At 44.7% G+C, this 18,961-nt stretch overlaps 1 protein-coding gene across 4 annotated transcripts in view; it reads right to left on the reverse strand.

The window, feature by feature from the left end:
- Positions 1-18,961, reverse strand: part of LOC126100279 (fructose-bisphosphate aldolase-like) — a 150,964-nt gene that overhangs the window by 21,383 nt on the left and 110,620 nt on the right. For all 4 annotated transcript variants that reach the window (XM_049910877.1, XM_049910880.1, XM_049910878.1 and 1 more), the window contains exon 3: positions 4,719-4,914. In XM_049910877.1, the coding sequence (XP_049766834.1) occupies positions 4,719-4,914 (196 nt within the window). The remainder of the gene's footprint in view (positions 1-4,718; positions 4,915-18,961) is intronic.

Consider the following 18,961-nt stretch of genomic DNA (forward strand, 5'->3'; position numbering starts at 1 on the left):
GGCCTGAGCTGTCGAAATTGGTGGTCATGTGTGCATGACGTGTGCTTGTTTGTATGTATGTATGGTAACTCTCTCTCTCTCTCTCTCTCTCTCTCTCTCTCTCTTTCTTTCTTTTGGTGATGAAGGCTGTGGCTGAATGCTTTGTGTAAGTGTCTTTTAATTGTGCCTGTCTGCAACTTAATGTGTCTTCTTTATGGTAAGCAGAAATCTATCTTTTTCTAGAAGGTGTACAACTTTGCTGCCGCCCTTTTTCCCCCAACATTTGAGGCTTTAATGAAACAAATTGGTTACACATGTAACATTCAAAGTACTTTCCATCACTAGCCACTACTTTCTCCCATCTTTTGGGCAGTGTACGAATCCCGCATTGAAAAAATTGTTCATCATTTGAAGTGATCCACGAATCAATCCAATCTGACTTCTTCATGAGATCGGAAGTGTTGGTCAGCCAGGCCACACGCCACTGAGCTAAACAGGTGATAGTCAGAGGTAGCAATGTCTGGAGAATAAGGTGGGTGGGGTAGTACTTCCCATTTTAACGTTTCCAATTACATTTTGACCTCTTTTGCAACATGGGGTCGAGCGCTGTCGAACTGCAAAATCACTTTATCGTGCCTCTCACTGTATTGCGGCCGTTTTGTCTTTTAATGCTCTGCTCAAATGCATTAATTGCATTTGGTAACTAGCACCTGTGATTGTTTCACTTGGTTCTAACACCTCATAGTACACGACGCCGAGCTGGTCCGACCAAATGCAGAGCATGATCTTTGAGCCTTGAATATTCGGTTTGGCCATCGACATGGAAGCATGGCCAGGATTATCCTCATGATTTTTTGCGTTTAGGGTTATCATAATGAACCCATTTTTCATTCCCGGTCACAATGCGATGCAGAAATCCCTTCTGTTTTTGCCTCTGAAGCAACTGTAAACAAACACACAAACGCCATTCAATGTCTCTTGGTTTCAGGTCACATGGGACCCAGGTTCCTTCTTTCTGAATCATGCCCATAGCCTTGAGACGTTTTGAAATGGCTTGCTGTGACACTCCCACTAATTGTGCCAATTCTTCTTGACTTTGACGCAAGTCTTCACTAAGCAATGTCTCCAATTTTGCATCTTTGAAAACATTCTCTCTTCCACCACTATGTGGATCTACGACATTAAAATCAGCATTCTTGAAGCATTGAAACAACTTGCAACATGTTCTTTCGCTAATAGCATCCTTACCATACATACTTGAGAGCATTCGTTGAGACTCGGCAGCTGTTTTCTTCATACAGAAACAAAACAGTAACACCTCCCGCAAATGATGAGAATTAGGCTCGTAAACTGACGTTTTCAATCAAGAACAACTTTATGATGCAGACACAAATTGGCTAATGTTTGAATGAGGTTATGGTAACTGCCTGACGTCTGCGATCTGATTCTTTCGACCGCTACTTACCGTTGTCGCCACCTATCGGCAAATGGCGGAAGCAAAGTTGTACACCTTGTACATTGTTGATATTGCCAAGTGGAGTTTCCATTGTTCCACAACATTGTAATTTATTGTGCAAAATGATCAATGGAACATGAAACTAATTAACTAACTGAATGAATGCATGAAAGAAAAAATAAATGTCTTTACTTCCAAGGTATCTTACCACACTTCAGAGTGTGCCAGATGCTCCCTTACATTGGCAGTGTTCTGAACTCTGATTGTCAGATGGCTCAGTATCCACAGGGTAATTTCTCTTTTAAGACTATCTTCATTATCATTATATAAATATGCATTAATGAAAAACCAAGAATTTAATATAATATGTATATCAGGATATGGCATTACTTATGAACTAGAATCAGTGCTGAGCACTGGACAGATCAGATGGTGTATCCACTGCCCATGTCACGTTCTCCTACTTCAGGGATAATGACATTACTTCATATACAAATCATATTCAACATGTGTAGTTTAAGGGGGGAAACCACATTAGGAGGTTTAAGAAAATCAGATTTTTTTTATTGCACAAATTGTTAGCTTAACTATCCAAGAATATGCTGTCAAAATTTCAAAGCGAAATTCACATTCGTTTAGCTTTTATGAGCATAGAAGCGAGCGCACATGGCATATGCACAGGTCACGTCCAGAAGAGAATGGGGGCTCAGCTCCGAAACATTTGAAAAACTAAAAAGCTGGGTGGGAAAGGCAAACTCAAAGTCATTAGTGAAAAAGCTCATCATTTATTTATTATTATGTGCGATTGGACCCATACGGATCATGCAAAGCTCTTCCGATTCAATTTTTTAATTCTCCAAACTTCTCTCATTCTTTCCCCATGAATTCTCTTTCTTTCCTCTGTCCATTTTGTCCCCTGTCTCTTGCAAACTTCATTCTCGGGTTGTACTTTCCAACTATTGATTTTTTGCCTGTATACATTTCTGTTTATAACTTCTGAAGAATTTATTTGTGCATTTGCTAGATCTGTTTTGGTTTCTTTTATCCAGGGCATGGTTTTCAATTTTTCAATGTATATTAAAATTTTGTGGGAGAGTCTGGGTGTTGGGAGTCTGTGGATATGACCGTAAAATTTTAGTCTTCTTTTCCGGATGTCTGCGGCGAGGTTAGATAGTTTTTCTGTAGTTTTCCGAGACTGTAACCTGTATCCATCTTCAGTTCTTTTTGGGCCAAGAATCTTTCTGATAATTTTGCGTTCCTCTTTCAGGATGCCTTCCAGGTCACCTTTTCTATGGAGTGTGAGTGTTTCGTTGTCGCTGGCATATAGTGCTTCGGGCTTGATTACTGTATTGTAGTGTCGTATTTTTGAGTGATTGGAGAGACATTTTTTATTGTAGATGTTGTGGGTTTTCCAGTATGCTCTTTTCAGTTTTTGCAGTTGAACTTTTTGTGCAGTTTTCTCTCCCCCTGTGGGTTCTAGGACCTCGCCTAAGTATTTAAAGAATGGAACTCTCTCAATTTGTCCATATTTTGTAGTCAGTTTTTGAGTTTCAAATTTTGAGCTCATCATTTATTATGGACTAGTGATTTGAAGACAGAGAGAGTGTGCAAGACATGAAAAAAGCAATTACGGCGACATACTATCATATGATTTCCACAGACGAAAATCCTGAACACGAGTACTGCCCAGAGGGAGAAGCCAGCTGGTGCGAGTGGCAGAAACAAACAGCTCTTGGAATGGAAAATGAACCACACCCTTCTCCATTGCACCCTGATGTGCAGAAGGAAATTCTTCCAATATATGAAAATTTATCAAGGGAAGAGTTACTGGAGAGATGTTTAGGTGGTCACACACAAAATGAGAATGAAAGTTTTAATTCCACTACTTGGCGATTAGCTCCTGAACACTTGCACTCCGCCAGCCGCGGTGGCCGTGCGGTTCTGGCGCTGCAGTCCGGAACCGCGGGACTGCTACGGTCGCAGGTTCGAATCCTGCCTCGGGCATGGGTGTGTGTGATGTCCTTAGGTTAGTTAGGTTTAAGTAGTTTTAAGTTCTAGGGGACTCATGACCTAAGATGTCGAGTCCCATAGTGCTCAGAGCCATTTGAACACTTGCACTTCGGATTAAAAGTCACTGAATTGGCATCGTATTTAGCAGCAGGCGTATTCAATGAAGGAAATTCATCCCTTCTGATGGTCATGAACAAGGCACGCAAAGCTTCAATCGCGTGAGCCAGCAGAATCTACTTAGTTCATTGGAATCGAAGGAGGGTCGGAAAGCACTGCTGCAAGCACAAAACGAAGCCTATGAGGAAGGAGGATTACTATATGGTGCTGGAATCGCAGATTAATCAATAAGCATTTTACATTACATTTCCTTGAATTTCTAGTTTCTGAGAATTTATTTTTCAAACGCATTTATCTCGAAATGACCTTTTTCACATTTTCGTGCAGTCTAACTCAAAAGGTACAGAACCAATCACTAGGAAAATTGATAGTATTATTCTTTATAAAATTACAAATTATACGAACCAATTTGTGAGATGGTATCATGATTTTAAGGTATTTTTCTTTGCATAATTAGAGTAAAAAAAATTGAGAAAATCTAAGTAAATTGCGCCAACGCCTGCAAACTTTTTAATTAACATTATTTTCACCTGCATTGAGATCCATATTCTTAGAAAATAAGTTATTAATGTAAAATCAAAACCTTTTTGAATGCAGATGAAAATCAGAATGGGTACACTGCATGTAACTGTAGAGCTATACTCACAACCTTCAGCGGAAATCACAGTGTAACTTTGTTATTTTTGGCTGAAATTATTCTAAAAAATTCACAACAACTGTTCGTAATATGAATGAAAATATGTCAAAATTTAATCAAATTCTAATTAATTCTTCAAACCCAAAACAACTCCCAAAAAATCAGTGTCAAACAGCCTCCTAACGTGGTTTCCCCCCTTAACTCTTCATTCACAGAATCTCCAATTAAAATAAGTATCATTTGCAACTAACAATTACATTAATTTCTTTCACCTGTGTGGCATACAAGGACAACAAATCATTTACTACCCGGTTCAATATCAAAGTGTACAAGGCAATTTAATTTAGCTCTAAAGTACTTAATTAGGCAACATTACAGTTTGGAAAACATAATTACCTTTCCTTTAATGAATAGTTTCTTATGACTGACAATGATGTACAGTCATTTGTTACAGCCACAATATACTCTCTCAAAAGGAATTTAATACTTAATGGAAAGGCTCAAAGATTTAAAACTTACCCTGAGTGGTGCACTCATCCTCGGAGCCGAACAATGGAACAACGCCCTTGTCAACCTTTATGCCAGGAATGATGTTGCGCTGCTTTAGTAGCTCCACAAAAGGAGTTCCATCATCTGCCTTCTGATAGAGGGTTTCGTGGAAAAGGATGACACCAGAGATATTTTCACCCACAGAAGGATCCGCTGTGAAAAGCAGCTGTGGACAGACAAGAATGTTATTAAGAGATGAAGAAAAGCTGTGTTTGCTTTAAATAAAACTATCAGTAAATAAGATTAGAAGGAATGGATGGTAGACAGTGCAAGTTAAAGCTTTGAGTCAGTTTATAAGGCATGTTCAAGGCAGCTCAGCCCGTGAAATGCAAGTGTCTGATTTGAGAGCCGTTTTGACAAATTCTTGTCAATGATCAGTTTCTCTAAGCTTCTTTTCTGGTACATAAGTAATGGCCAGTGCCCATCAGTGTGAAAATAAATGTCACTAAAATATTAGTAGCTACTCACTACACAGAAAGTTACACCCACAGCTGCCTCATAATGGTATATAAGACTAATACTAAATTTACTTCTTGTTTCCCACCTGCCAAATGTCAAGAGCTACACAAATTACAACGTAACGATACCCACACTGTACAAAAAATAAGGGTGTGGGATATACATGAGTCCACACTACAAGCACTGGTTGGTTGTTTGAGGTTTAAGGGACCAAACAGCAAGGTCATCAGTCCCTTGTTTCAAATATACTCCATTCCGCTAATGGGACATCTCAGTAAAGTCAGAACAATAAAATGGAAAAAGGTAAAAACGTAAAAGGGCAGTCATGTTGTCATTGGTAATAAACAAAATGAGGGAAGTCGGCAAGAGAACGAACCCAACACTATGCTGAAGCAGCATAGGCAAGACCACCTGTGACGTAAAAGGTACAACTGCTAGAATGTAGAAAGTACGTATGGGAATAAAAGACTAACCAAGCCTTAAAAAAAGGGGTAAAAACAGAGTAAAAGGGGAAGAAAAGAGGATTTCAGTCAGGGAGGTGAATCAGGAATCTCCGAACACTGCTTACAGTGGGAGACACCTAAACACTCACCGCCCTGCTCCAACACCAGAGAGAGATTAAAAACCTTAAAACTGAAAATAAAAACCACTTTCCCGGAGGAAACCGAGAACCAGAGAGACCATCTGGGAATCGTCAGCCAACATCAAAGGTAAAGTGTGGGGGAGTCTGTACTTAGCACGCAGAGCCAAAAGAAGGGGGCATTCAACCAGAATGTTGGCTACTGACTGGAAGGCTCCACAACCACATAGTGGGGGTGGCTCATCACGCAAAAGAAAACCATGGGTCAGCCTGGTATGGCCAATGCGGAGACGACACAGTGTGGTCGAGTCCTTTTGGGAGAGGCGAAAGGAAGAACGCCACGGGCCTGGTGTCACCTTAATTGCACGAAGTTTATTAGACAGGGGAGTAGCCTCCCAAGAAGTGGCCCATGACTGTGCGAAGTGGGATTTGATGTGAAGCCGTAAATCTGCTGCAGGAGGGGTTACAGAAAACGGGGGGGGGGGGGGGGGGGGGGGGGGTAAGTAACTGCGCCCCCAGCCAAACGATCAGCGAGCTCATTACCCGGGATACCCACATGGCCAAGGACCCAAAGGAAGTCAATGGAACAAGCAGCACGGTGAATATCAGCGAGATGGTCATGGATGGCAGAGACCAAGGGATGGCGCGAAAAACACCGGTCAATAGCAAGAAGGCCACTCATCGAGTCCGTACATAACAAAACACGGTTGTGTTGGGACTGTTTAATAAAGGTAAGGGCCTGGGAAATTGCCATCAATTCCGCAGTAAACACCCCACATGTAGGTGGCAGCAGATGACTTTCCGTTCCGACAGAGGACGTGAAGGCATACCCAACATGATCAGCAGATTTAGAGCCATCAGTGTAAAAAACAACAGCATCCCGAAACTCCCATAAAATTTGGCGGAAAAAGGAACTGAACACCACCGGGGGGATGGAATCTTTCAGACCTCGGCGGAGATCCATCCGAATTCGAGGCCGAGGAACTAATCAAGGAGGGATAGAGGGGAGGGAGCGAGGAAGACAGGACAAAGAAGGAAGCTGAAAATCACGGCAAAGAGACGCAAGGCGCAGCTCAACCGGTAAACCCGCCCGAGGGCGGCAGTCTGGTGGGTGACGTCCATGGTCTGGGAACAGGATAGAACAGGAAGGATGAGTGGGAGAAGAACGGATAGTGAGTGCATAAGACACCAGAAGCTGGGACCGCCGAACAGAAAAGGGGGGGGGGGGGGGGATCCCAGCTTCAACCAAGAGACTATCAACAGGGCTAGTAGGGGAGGCACCGGTGGCCAAACGGAAACCACGATGGTGAACTGGATCCAGCACGTGCAGTGTGGAAGGAGCAGCTGAACCATAAACTTGACAACCATAGTCCAAGCGAGACAGAACTAGAGCACGATAAAGACGGAGGAGGAGGGAACGGTCCGCACCCCAAGAGGAGTGGGCAAGGAAGCGAAGGACATCGAGTTTACGGAAACATCCTACCTTCAGGAGTCTGATATGGGGCAGCCAAGTGAGCTTGTTGTCGAAAAGAAGAACCAGGAAACGAAACTGTGGGACCACAGGCAATCGTTGTGCAGCGAGATAGAGCTCTGGATCAGGGTGGATCGTAGTACGGCGACAGAAGTGAACCACTCGCGATTTTAAAGGAGAGAATTGAAACCCGTGTGAGAGGGTCCATGCAGAGGCACGCCGTATAGCTACCTGGAGCTGCCGTTCTGCAGATGCCATCGAGGAGGAACTAACCCAAATGCAGAAATCATCCACATACAGGGCAGGAGCGACCAAGGGACCTACAGAGGCCACAAGTCCATTGATAGCAATGAGGAAAAGAAGGATACTCAAGACAGAACCCTGTGGGATGCCCGTCTCCTGGGTCCGTGGAGAATTAAAAGCAGTACCAACTCGAATTCTGAATGACCGATGGATCAGGAACTGGCGGATAAAAATCGGGAGTGGGCCCCTAAAGACCCCACTGATGAAGGATAAGTAAGATGTGATGGCACCAGGCCGTGTCATAGGCCTTGCGAAGGTCAAAAAACACTGCAACCAAATGGCGGCGCTGGGAAAAAGCCTGCCGGACTGCAGATTCCAAGCAGAGTAAATGATCGATTGGAGACCGTCCCTCTCGAAAGCCACACTGGTAAGGGGACAATAGATCCCGAGATTCGAGGACCCAATTGAGCCGACGGGCTACCATCCGTTCAAGTAACTTACAAACAACATTGGTCAAACTAATTGGCCGATAGCTGTCAACAGACAGGGGGTTCTTACCAGGCTTAAGGACAGGAACCACAATGCTATCCCTCCACTGAGAAGGGAAGTCACCCTGGAGCCAGATACGGTAAACACCCGAAGATGATGTTGCTGTTGTGGAGCATGAAGCAGTTGATTATGAATGGAATCTGGGCCAGGGGCCATATCATGAGAAGAAGATAGAGCAGAAAGAAATTCCCATTCAGTAAAAGGTTCGTTGTAAGATTCTGACTCACAAGGGGTGAAACATAAGGTGGAAGCTTCAGCCCGTTGTTTTTGATGAAGGAAAGCAGCTGGATAGGAGGCTGACGCGGATGCCACTGCAAAATGGGTCGCAAGATGTTCTGCAAGAACTAATGGGTCCGTACAAAGGCCGCCTGGGAGGGTGGACTGCCGATGGCAACCTTGGAGAGAGCGAAGTGTAGCCCATACCCGTAACAGAGGGACAGTAGAACCAAGGGAAGAAATGAATCGTTCCCAACATATCCGCTTGCTCTGTTTGATAAAATAACGGGCTTTAGCGCGAAGGCGTTTAAAGGTAGTAAGGCTGGCTACGGATGGGTGCCTCTTAAAGTGTTGCAAAGCTCGACGGCGATCACGGATGTCAATGGCAATGGCCGTACTCCACCATGGGACTTGCCGGCGACGAAATGGTCCAGATGAGCGCGGGACAGCAAGGCTAGCAGCGCGAACAATTGCGTCAGACATGTCACGTAGGACGTCATCAATACGACCCGACAAAGAGGGAGAAAACACGACCTGTGCAGTGTAAAGAGGCCAATCGGCGCATTGGAAAGCCCAGCAAGGTAACCTGTCCATCGGGGAGTGGGAAGGGAGTGTGATAATCAACGGGAAATGGTCACTATCACAAAGGTCGTCGTGTGGCGACCAGTGTAATGAAGGGAGGAGAGAGGGAGAAGAAAGAGAAAGATCAATGGCAGAAAAGGTACCATGACCGGCACTGAAATGAGTAGGGGAGCCATCATTAAGAAGGCACAGGTCGTGGTCTGCAATAAATTGGTCTATAAGAAGACCTCGTCTAGATGGAAAGGCACTGCCCCACAAGGGATGATGAGCATTAAAATCCCCAAGGAGGAGGAAGGGAGGGAGGAGGAAGTTGCTGAATAAGGGCAGTTAATGCAGCAGGTGTAAGAGTCCTGTCAGGAAGGAGATAAAGATTGCAAACCGTGACCGCAGAGTCCAGGTGGACCCTGACAGCAACCACTTCCAATGTAGTTTGAAGAGGAATCCACGTGCTAGCAATGTCTGTACGGACCAATGTACAAACGCCACCAGAAGCCCGCAGGGGTCCGACCCGATTTCGACAGAAAACACGGAAACCTCGGAGGGTCGGTGAGTGAGCATCAGTAAAATGAGATTCCTGGAGAACCACACAAGCTGCAGAGTACGACGAAAGAAGGGATTTCAATTCTGGAATGTGGCGATAGTATCCATTACAATTCCATTGGAGAACCACAGAACGATGGTTTAAATGGGGGCTGAACACTTTAAATCCAGTCATACCGCCGGGTCCCCATCCGTCACCGACAAGGAGGGGGCGACATCCATGAACGACAGGTCAGAATCCAGTTGTGAAGTCGGGGAAGGGACCTCCGGTGACACCAGAGGCTCTTTGTACCGGGACTTATGTTTCTTCTTCCGTTCAGGCTGAGATCGAGGAGGGCTGTGTGGCATGAAGGAGCCAGCTGCAGCAAGATCAGGAACAGAAAGAGACCGGGCGACCTGGGGGCCGACAGACCGCGGCTCTCGCGGTCGTCGCGCGGCAGCAGACCTTTGGCCTGGAAGGTGCCGGGAAGGGGCATCCCAGGAGAGGCGCCCTCGACCGCCAGACGCCGAAGGAGTGGGACACTTCTCCGGCTGGGGAGGGGGAGCAGCGCCCATAGGAGAAGGTGTGGGAGCTGCAGGGGTGGGGGGGAGGAGAGGGGTCCGGAATGGGGGTAAGGAAGGGGGAGGAAGGGGTGAAGATGTAACCGAGGCGTAACTAGATGTCGTGGACACGGGGTGGAGTCGTGCATATTTCTTACGGGCCTCTGTGTACGTTAAACGATCGAAGGACTTATACTCCTGTATCTTCTTTTCCTTCTTATATACTGGGCAGTCTGGTGAACGTGGAGAATGACTACCATGACAATTTACACAGACAGGAGGGGGAACACAGGGACTCCCCTCACGGAGTGGATGTCCACAGTCACCACAGAGAGGGGCCTGTGAACAGCAGGAAGACATGTGTCCAAAACGCAAGCACTTAAAACACCTCATAGGAGGTGGGATGTACGGCTTCACATCACAGCGATAGACCGTAATCTTAACTTTCTCAGGGAGGGTATCCCCTTCAAAGGCCAGGATAAAGGCACCAGTATCAATACGATTGTCTTTAGGGCCCTTCTGAACACGCCGAACAAAGTGAACACTCCGCCGTCCGAGATTGTCCCGAAGTTCCTCATCAGTTTGAAGGATGAGGTCCCTGTGAAAAATCACACCTTGTACCATATTTAGAGACTGGTGGGGGGTAATGGACACAGGTATTGTGCCAAGATGGGTTCAGGCACGAAGGGCCGCAGATTGGGCAGCTGAAGCAGTTTTTATCAGCAACGAACCCGACCGCATCTTGCTCAGGGAGTCCACTTCGCCAAACTTGTCTTCAGTGTGTTCCACAAAGAATAAAGGTTTGACACTGGTGAAAGTATCTCCATCAGTCCTGGTGCAAACTAGATAACGGGGGAAAGGTTTTGCCCCTAGACGGCGGGCCTGACCCTCTTCCCAGGGGGTAGCCATGGAAGGGAAGGCCGAAGGGGCAAGAGAAGCAGCACTTGAGGAATCAGTTCCACGCAGAGAGACGGCCGCAGAAGAACGGCCAGAGTTCTGGACCCGTATGCGTTTCATTTGCATAGCGTCCGCCCTGATACCACCCACTCCGATCAGGGGCTCTCCTCACGGGCGCCACCCAGCCACAGCAAGGGCCGTCTGGCACGGCGGCCATTGCTGGGAGTTCCGATGCTCCAGGATGACGAGCAACCACTCCGAGGCATGCATGAGGTGGTCACAGCTCAGGTATCAGAAGTGTGATCCCTGTGTGTTCAGGGGGCTCAACCAAAAGGGTACATAGCGACCCCACCACACGGGCTGGCTACCGTGCTGGCTATGCACCCTAGTATCAGACAACGACGTGAAAGAAAAGGTGGAATGTACGAGGAGGGCGCACGTCGGAGACACTAGGTAAGGTGCTCTTCCCCAAATGGCCCACACTACGGAGGAGAAATTTTGTAATGGAGGTCAAACCCCAGAGGGAGACCAAGGAATGCCAAAAGTAGGAGATGATTATGCAACAAAACCGAATTGGAAAACCAACAGAACCAGGAGGATAGCGGGGCCAACATAAGCAAGGACACCAAGAGAGGGAGAGGAGAGGGTGAGGGGAAAGGAGCAAGAAGGGGAAAGGAGGGGAAGGGAAAGGAAATGCAGCCCTGGAGAGAAAGAAGGCTGCAATGGCTCGGGGCCCCGTGCTCGCCACCCACGTATCCACAAAAGAGTTGTGGACCCCCTGGGGGGACTGCAAGCACTGAACACCATAGAAGGAAACTGTATGTCATCTGGGAGTGTCCTATCTGGTGGTGTTGACAACACTTCACTATAACAGGAGGTAGTTTTAGAAAAAAGCTAGATCATGAACAAATAGTCTATTTCAATTTCAACATCTTGTCACTCCGTACTTTAAGCCATTTTTTTCCCCAATGCCTCAGGATAACGTGGCCTGGCCATGTGTCACCAGATCTTTGTGTCCTAAGTGGTTCCATGGTAGATAGACAGTTTAACAAATAAGTTTTTTTTAGGTGCATACAACCCTATGTAATTATCAGTGGACTGTTGAGCAGACTTCAGTGTCTGACAGACTGGATGGCAGGTGCCACACATCAGCTTTAGCTAACATGGCATATACTATGCTTGCCCCTACACGTATTACTGACAAGCCAAATCTCCTTGTAATGGATAATCTGAAACATCTACAGATATGTGGGTACTGGTGATTTGGACATAATGCACTCAATATAGCCAGAATTGCATAATACTTCCATAAAAGTTTGTTGTGCCTGCCACTGTTCCCTTCGTGGTCTTCTGCATGCAGCACACTACTCCTTCCTTTCCACTTTTTTTTTACCTTTTCACTGGTACAATAACCACTTGACCACTATCCTACTAATGCTAAGTGTGTTGAAACAAATTTGGGGCTTGCAGCCGGTCAGCGTCCAATACTTCGCACGATATTTCAACTGGGCACCTACCTTTTGCGTTGCTGTTTGCCACAGCTGTCGACGCACTCTGTTGTCTTCGATTTGAGCAAATCGTGGAGATGATGGGATTCCATGCACTGTCCAGCTGGTAGCCGCTGTTATGGTTTAACAGATTTTCCGCCAGTTGTATTTCTACGGATTCTTTAATAATGGAGTCCCAGAATGACGTTGCTGTGGACAAAATCATTGTTTTCTCATATTCCACTGAATGTCCAGTAGAAATACAATGTTCAGCAATAGTGGACTTGCTTGGCTGCAAAAGGTGGGTGTAACGTTGATGTTCAGTGCAGCATTCTTTCATGGCGTGTGTGGTTTGACCTATGTAAACCATACCACATTGGCACGGTATCTTGTAAAATCTGGCGGAAAATCTGTTAAACCATGACAGCGGCTACCAGTGCACGAAATCCCATCATCTCCATGATTTGCTCAAATTGAAGACGACAGAGTGCGTCGATGGCCGTGGCAAACAGCAGCGCAGAGGGCGACTGAGTTCCGCTATTCCACCAGTGAGGGTGCTGCCGGAGGGCAGTGTGTTTCATCTATCAAATTTTCAAGGCATGCGCAGAATAGTTACAGTACTCTATATATTGCGGAACGCAGGACGTTTTCACCAGTCTGCGACGGTTCACCTGAAGGTGACTGGCAGGTGCCCAGTTGAAATATCGTGCGAAGTATTGAACGACGACCGGCTGCAAGCCCGAAATTTGTTTGAACAGTCAATTCGCCGGGAAAATTTTAAAATTCACAAAGCTAAGTGTGTTGGTATGTTCTTCAGTAACTGAGTTTTCCACAGTTGATTTACTTTGTAAGAGGTAATTTGGTTGCACAGAGGTAAATGGTTCTCCAAGAGAAGTCACATTTCCCACACTTTTCATTATTTTGTTGGATGGTTGATTTGGGGGAGGGGAAAAAACAGTGAGGTTATTGGTCCCACGATTTAGGATGGAAGGAATGAAGGGAGGAACAACACAAACACCACAGTCCCGTCAAGGGAATGGGATAACATGCAAATTAAGAGGTAAAATAGATGTCAGGATGGTCGGAAGAGGAAAGGACGGGAGAAGGGTGGGTGGAAACAGGGAGAGCGGGGTGCTCCAGAATGCTACACGTGGTGAGGCACCAGCACCAGCACCACCACCACCAAAGCATACTGTCACCCTCACCACACTATACAGGGTGTCCCACTCAAACCTTCCCGATTTCAAGGCCTCAGGAGGGACAATGAAAAATGCACCACATTGTAGAGCATCTCAAAGAATTCAAAAATTCCCGCATCAGAAGTGCCAAGTATCATTGCCAGAGTGCAGCACGGTCGCACGAAGTGAAAATGGTGACTCCACAGCAGCGGACGCAAAGCAATAGTGTGGTTTGCAGAAACAAAATCGCCAATTACTGTGCAAATAAATTATCATCGTGTGTATGAATGTGATCCACCTGATGTGAAAACAATTAAGGAATGGTGTAGGAAATTTATGGTAACATGAAGTGTCCTGAAACATTCTGGCGGTGCACGTTACAGAGTTTCAGGAGAGACAAGGCAAGGACATCAGACAAACATTTCTCAGAAGCCCACATAAGTCAATTTGTCAAGCACCTAGGCAACCTGATGTACCTCGATCAACACTGCATTGTGTAGTTCACCAGTGTCTTCGTATGTGTGCTTATAAAGTGCAAATTCTGCAACATCTGACGTCGAATGACAAACCGTGCTAACAACAATTTGCTGCGAATATGCTGCAGCATATTGACTGGATGCAAGCTTTCTGTAAAGATGTTTATTCTTAAATGAGGCAACCATTCATCTATCAGGAAGGGTTAATAGGCACAATGTTCTGATTTGGGGTTCGCAAAATCTGCACGTTGTCATTGAACATGTTTGTGATAGCCCTAAACTAAACGTCTGGTGCCAGCTAACGCATAACAGAATTGTTGGACCGTTCTTCTTTGCGGAACCTGGATCAGTGTATCTGGAAATGTTGGAGTAGTTCGTGTACCCTCAGATACAAGACTTGCAACCCAACATCATTTTTCAACAAGATGGAGCTCCGCCGCATTGGTCAAGGCTGTTTGCAAGTTCCTGGATAGGAAATTTCCCAATCGTTGGATCGGACTCTGAAGACTACCACCATGTTCACCCAACATTATGGCGCTTGATTTCTTCATGTGGTGATTTGTGAAGGACTGCGTGTATGCGAACAAAGTGGACGATATTCCTACATTGCAACATTGTATCACTAATGCGATAGCAACAACAACAGAGGAAATGTTACAAAGAACTTGGCAAGAAATTGAATATAGACTCAATATTCTTCATGCTACAAATGGTTCACATGTCGAAGTGTATTGATGATAAATAAATAAATTCTTTGAGATGCTCTACAATGTGGTGCATTTTCCATTGTCGTACCTACTGTGGGTAATGCACCATCCCAGACTTAAAGGGAGAGAACTGAAAACTTTTTGAGAATTTACATATGCAAGCCCACCAGATAGCACCCTAGTGCAGTCATTCCACAGACGCCACCAAGTGCGACCGAGCCAAAATAGAGAAATCGTTCACATACAGACTAGGGGTGACCAACAGTCCAACAGAGGCCACAAGTCCATTAATAGTGATTAGAAAAAAAAAGGACACTTAACATGGAGCCCTGTGGAATGACATTCTCCAGGGCATGTGGAGAGATGAGAACAATGCCAACCCAGACTCCCCTACACTGAGAGGGGAAAATGCCTTGGAGCCAAATATGATTGAACACCTGGAAGAGATACTGGCATTTGGAGGACTGAGGTACTGAAGCAATTGGTAATGGCTGGGATCAGGGCCAAGAGCTGAACTGTGGGAAAAAAGAGAGGAGCAGAAGAAGCTCCCATTCAGTACAAAGTTCACTGTAGGATTCTGCCTGGCATGGGGTAAAACATAAGCGAGAAGCTTCAGCCTGCTGTTTCCAGAGGAAGGCAGCTGGATAAGAGCCAAACTTGTCTACGATATTTTCCACAAAAAGTAGCAGCTTTGTGGTGGTGAATGTGCCCCATCTGTTCTAGGACAGACCAGGTAGCCAGGAAAATATTTCAACCCAAGCCCGACATGGCGATCATTGCTGAGAGTTCCAGTGCTCCAGAATGACAAGCAACCACTCCTTGGCATATGTGGTGAGGCAACAGCTCTAGTATCAGGAATGTGATTCCTGTTTTTGTCACAGGGCTCAGCCAGATGGGTACATAACAGCCCCACCACACAGACTAGCTACACATGCTGGTGACCTAGCGGGGCAGAGGGGGTTACGGTGGGGAAGGGACTGGGAGAGGAATCCACACCACGGACACTAGGAAGGGAGCTCTTCCCCAAACAACTCACAATAAAAACAGAAAATTTAGAAGTGGAGGTCAAGTCCCAAATGGGACCAAAAGTACCAAAAAGCAAGAATGAAAGAGAAAAGGCAAGGGGATCAAAACTGCAAGACAGGTAATCAGATGAATAGCCAGGTAAACATAAGTAAGAACACCGAGAGAGAGAGAGAGAGAGAGAGAGAGAGAGAGAGAGAGAGGGGGGGGGGGGGCAGCGGAGGAGGAGGGGGCAGCAGGGAAGGAGTGAGGATGGGAAGGGAGGGGCACAGGGAAGGAAATACAGCCCAGGAAGGAAGAATAGGCTGCAATAGCTTGGGGGCCCGTGGACACCTTGCACGAACTCACGAAGGAACCTCAAGCTCCCTGTGGGTTTCAGTATTTTGTGTATGGATCAGGGATACTTTCTGAAATGTACCCTCCTTCCATTTTTCAATGAGACATGAGATGTCACCTGTGTTCTAACATTGCTTGCTATAGGTCCATCGAGAGTAAGGCATGACAAACTTTAGTCAGCTGGATGTGACTATTGCCCAACAACACACTAGATGGCCTAGATGGTTTTCATTAGCATTAAAGGCTCGACTGCAATGCTACAAGTTATGGAAGTCAATTAAAACAATACAACCACCTTAAATTTCCGAGCGACATCAAATGGTGCAAACAACCAAAGTAAAAAGAGTTGAAGAGTTCCAATAACACATCCGAAGATTTATGACTAAGGTGGATGTGGGAAACAAACTACTGAAGGGGGGAGAGTCTATTAAAAATACAATTTACAGGCAAACTAAGGTTTTCATGTTTGTCAAAGGTTTATAGAAAGAAAATAATCAAACATAAAACAATGGAAGGACTGAAGGCAGAATAGCCTTAAACACAGTTAAAAAGAATGGAAGAAGAAAGAACAAGAGCTTTACAACAGTATCGTGGCAATGCTAACAAACCACGAAGGCTTAGGATTTGATCTGTTAAAAACATGGTTTCTGAAAACATCAAAATCATCTCACATGAATCTTTATACCATTTCACTGTCAACCGGACTTTAACTCAAACTAAAATTTTGGACTTTTGTAGTTAGTATTTAACTGATAAGGTGCCATGTACCAAATCAAAGTTGTAGCCAATAGCTACATATCTTCTCCAGCCCAAGTTTCAGTAAAGCTTCAGAACACACTATGCGCACTTTCTAATTATTACTTTGTTGGGAGGAAAAAAATTTCATTCAAATATCTGACGATTCAAGGGAACAAGAAGTGACCACTATAAATATTGTGACATTCTGTTTAGCATCTGAACTTACGGGAAAGAAGGACCAAATCTTAGAAGTATTAGGAAAAGTTTCTCAGTAAAAACCACGTCCTGATCATGTACCGATAATTAAAATCTCTGAGAAGCAGTGTGGCATGTAAGAGACGTTTATCTTAACTGCAAAAGTCAAAGAATGTAACCCAAAATTTCAGAATATTTTTATTACAGCTATAAAAGATGAAAGTGACATTAGGAGGAAGTTTCGAACATGCCTTGGAGAAGTTTTGTCTGGGGGGTGCTTGTAACCCAATACATGTCAATACAGTAGAAAATATATCAGAAGTAATGAGAAAAAGAATACTGCAATGTTTTGGATATTTATACAAATGAAAGAGAGTAGATTAACCAAAAAGGCCTTCAAATGTTTGTGGAATAAGACGTCAAGATGGATCCACGAAACAATAAACCAGACAAGTGCAAGTGGGAGTCATGTTCTGAGGGTTCCGTAAAAATTCAATTACATATACAGATAATAATACTAATTTCATGTGGCTCAATGGCCTGGAGCAAGTCTTTCTACTGGACACCACTTTGACAACTTTCGTGTGTCCTACCTACCCCAGTTATCCAACCGGATATAGGGGACCTACTGTTTAACATGGAATCCACATCCCGTGTCATTTCTGGTGACATCTCACACTGTTGGCAGCTGAAGGCTAGGTAAAAACAAAGACTGAAAAGTACATATTTCAGCCAGACTTGATCCTACACCCTCTCTGCTTCCTGGCACACACTTGACTGCAACACCATCAGGCCTGACGTGTATAAATTTTTCACCTATAGGTTTCGATGATAGTTTGCGAAAACCAGCATATGTGACGTATGGTTGTATCTTTTGATTGTACTGACTTACAAGCTTTACTCCAGCAGGGAACTGTAGACTACAGTATGTGACAAATTTCAGTTTCACACCTCTGCCTGTTCCTGACAAAAAAAGATCTTAACGGTCAAACAGACAGACAATTTGATCCTTTAAGGGTTCCATTTTTACCAACTGAGGTACGGAGTCCTAAAAAGAATTTAGGGGAAAAAATTATACATCACCTGAAGAAATAACTTATAAAGGTTTTTTTTTTATTTTTTTTTTTAATTGTTAGGGCGCACAACTTCAACGGTCATTAGCGCCCAGACTACGTTAGGAATGCATCGCGAGTCACAAGTTTAAAACAGCAACGAAACAATCATTCAATATGGAAGAATTCCAAGCTAGAAGAGTGAAAACTGGTATGAAGTGATCAGAAGGAAGAAGAAAAACACAATGAACAGATAAAGGGTTACTTGAAGGAAGGGGGGGAGGGGGCGGGGTAGTGCCTGTGATTCTATCGAAGTTTCTATTAAGCATATTGAAAAGTACACAGTGCAAATCCCTGGCACGGAAGTGCAGCCACTGATGTGGCTTAAAGTACATGTGATAAACAGATCTGATTGACATTTAAGAATAATCAACCTGTTACAACAGATGAGTTTACAAGATGATTTGACTTCATAACATTAAGGATATGTTCTGCAGAAAATTTCACAAATTGTTTCAGTAATTATAGCATAATGTTTTAATTTGTGTGGACATAGTTAGTTGGTTGCATGTTCCATTGATCAATCCCACGGCATGGTAGCCGTTATGATGTGGAATGTATCAAGTGTGGAAGAAATGCACATATGAAACAAAAAAACAAAGATGCTGTAACTTACCAAATGGGAAAGCGCTGGTAGATAGACACAATAAAAAACACACAAACACAAATTTCAAGCTTTCACAACCCAAGGTTGCTTCATCAGGAAAGAGGGAAGGAGAGGGAAAGACGAAAGGATGTGGGTTTTAAGGGAGAGGGTAAGAAGTCATTCGCATCCTGGGAGTGGAAAGACTTACCTTAGGGGGAAAAACTTACCTTAGAGGCAAGTCCTTCTTCCCCCCCTATTTTATTGTGTCTATCTACCAGCGCTTACCCGTTTGGTAAGT

The sequence above is a fragment of the Schistocerca cancellata genome, chromosome 9 (genome assembly GCF_023864275.1).
Source record: "Schistocerca cancellata isolate TAMUIC-IGC-003103 chromosome 9, iqSchCanc2.1, whole genome shotgun sequence".
NCBI classification, from domain to species: domain Eukaryota; kingdom Metazoa; phylum Arthropoda; class Insecta; order Orthoptera; family Acrididae; genus Schistocerca; species Schistocerca cancellata.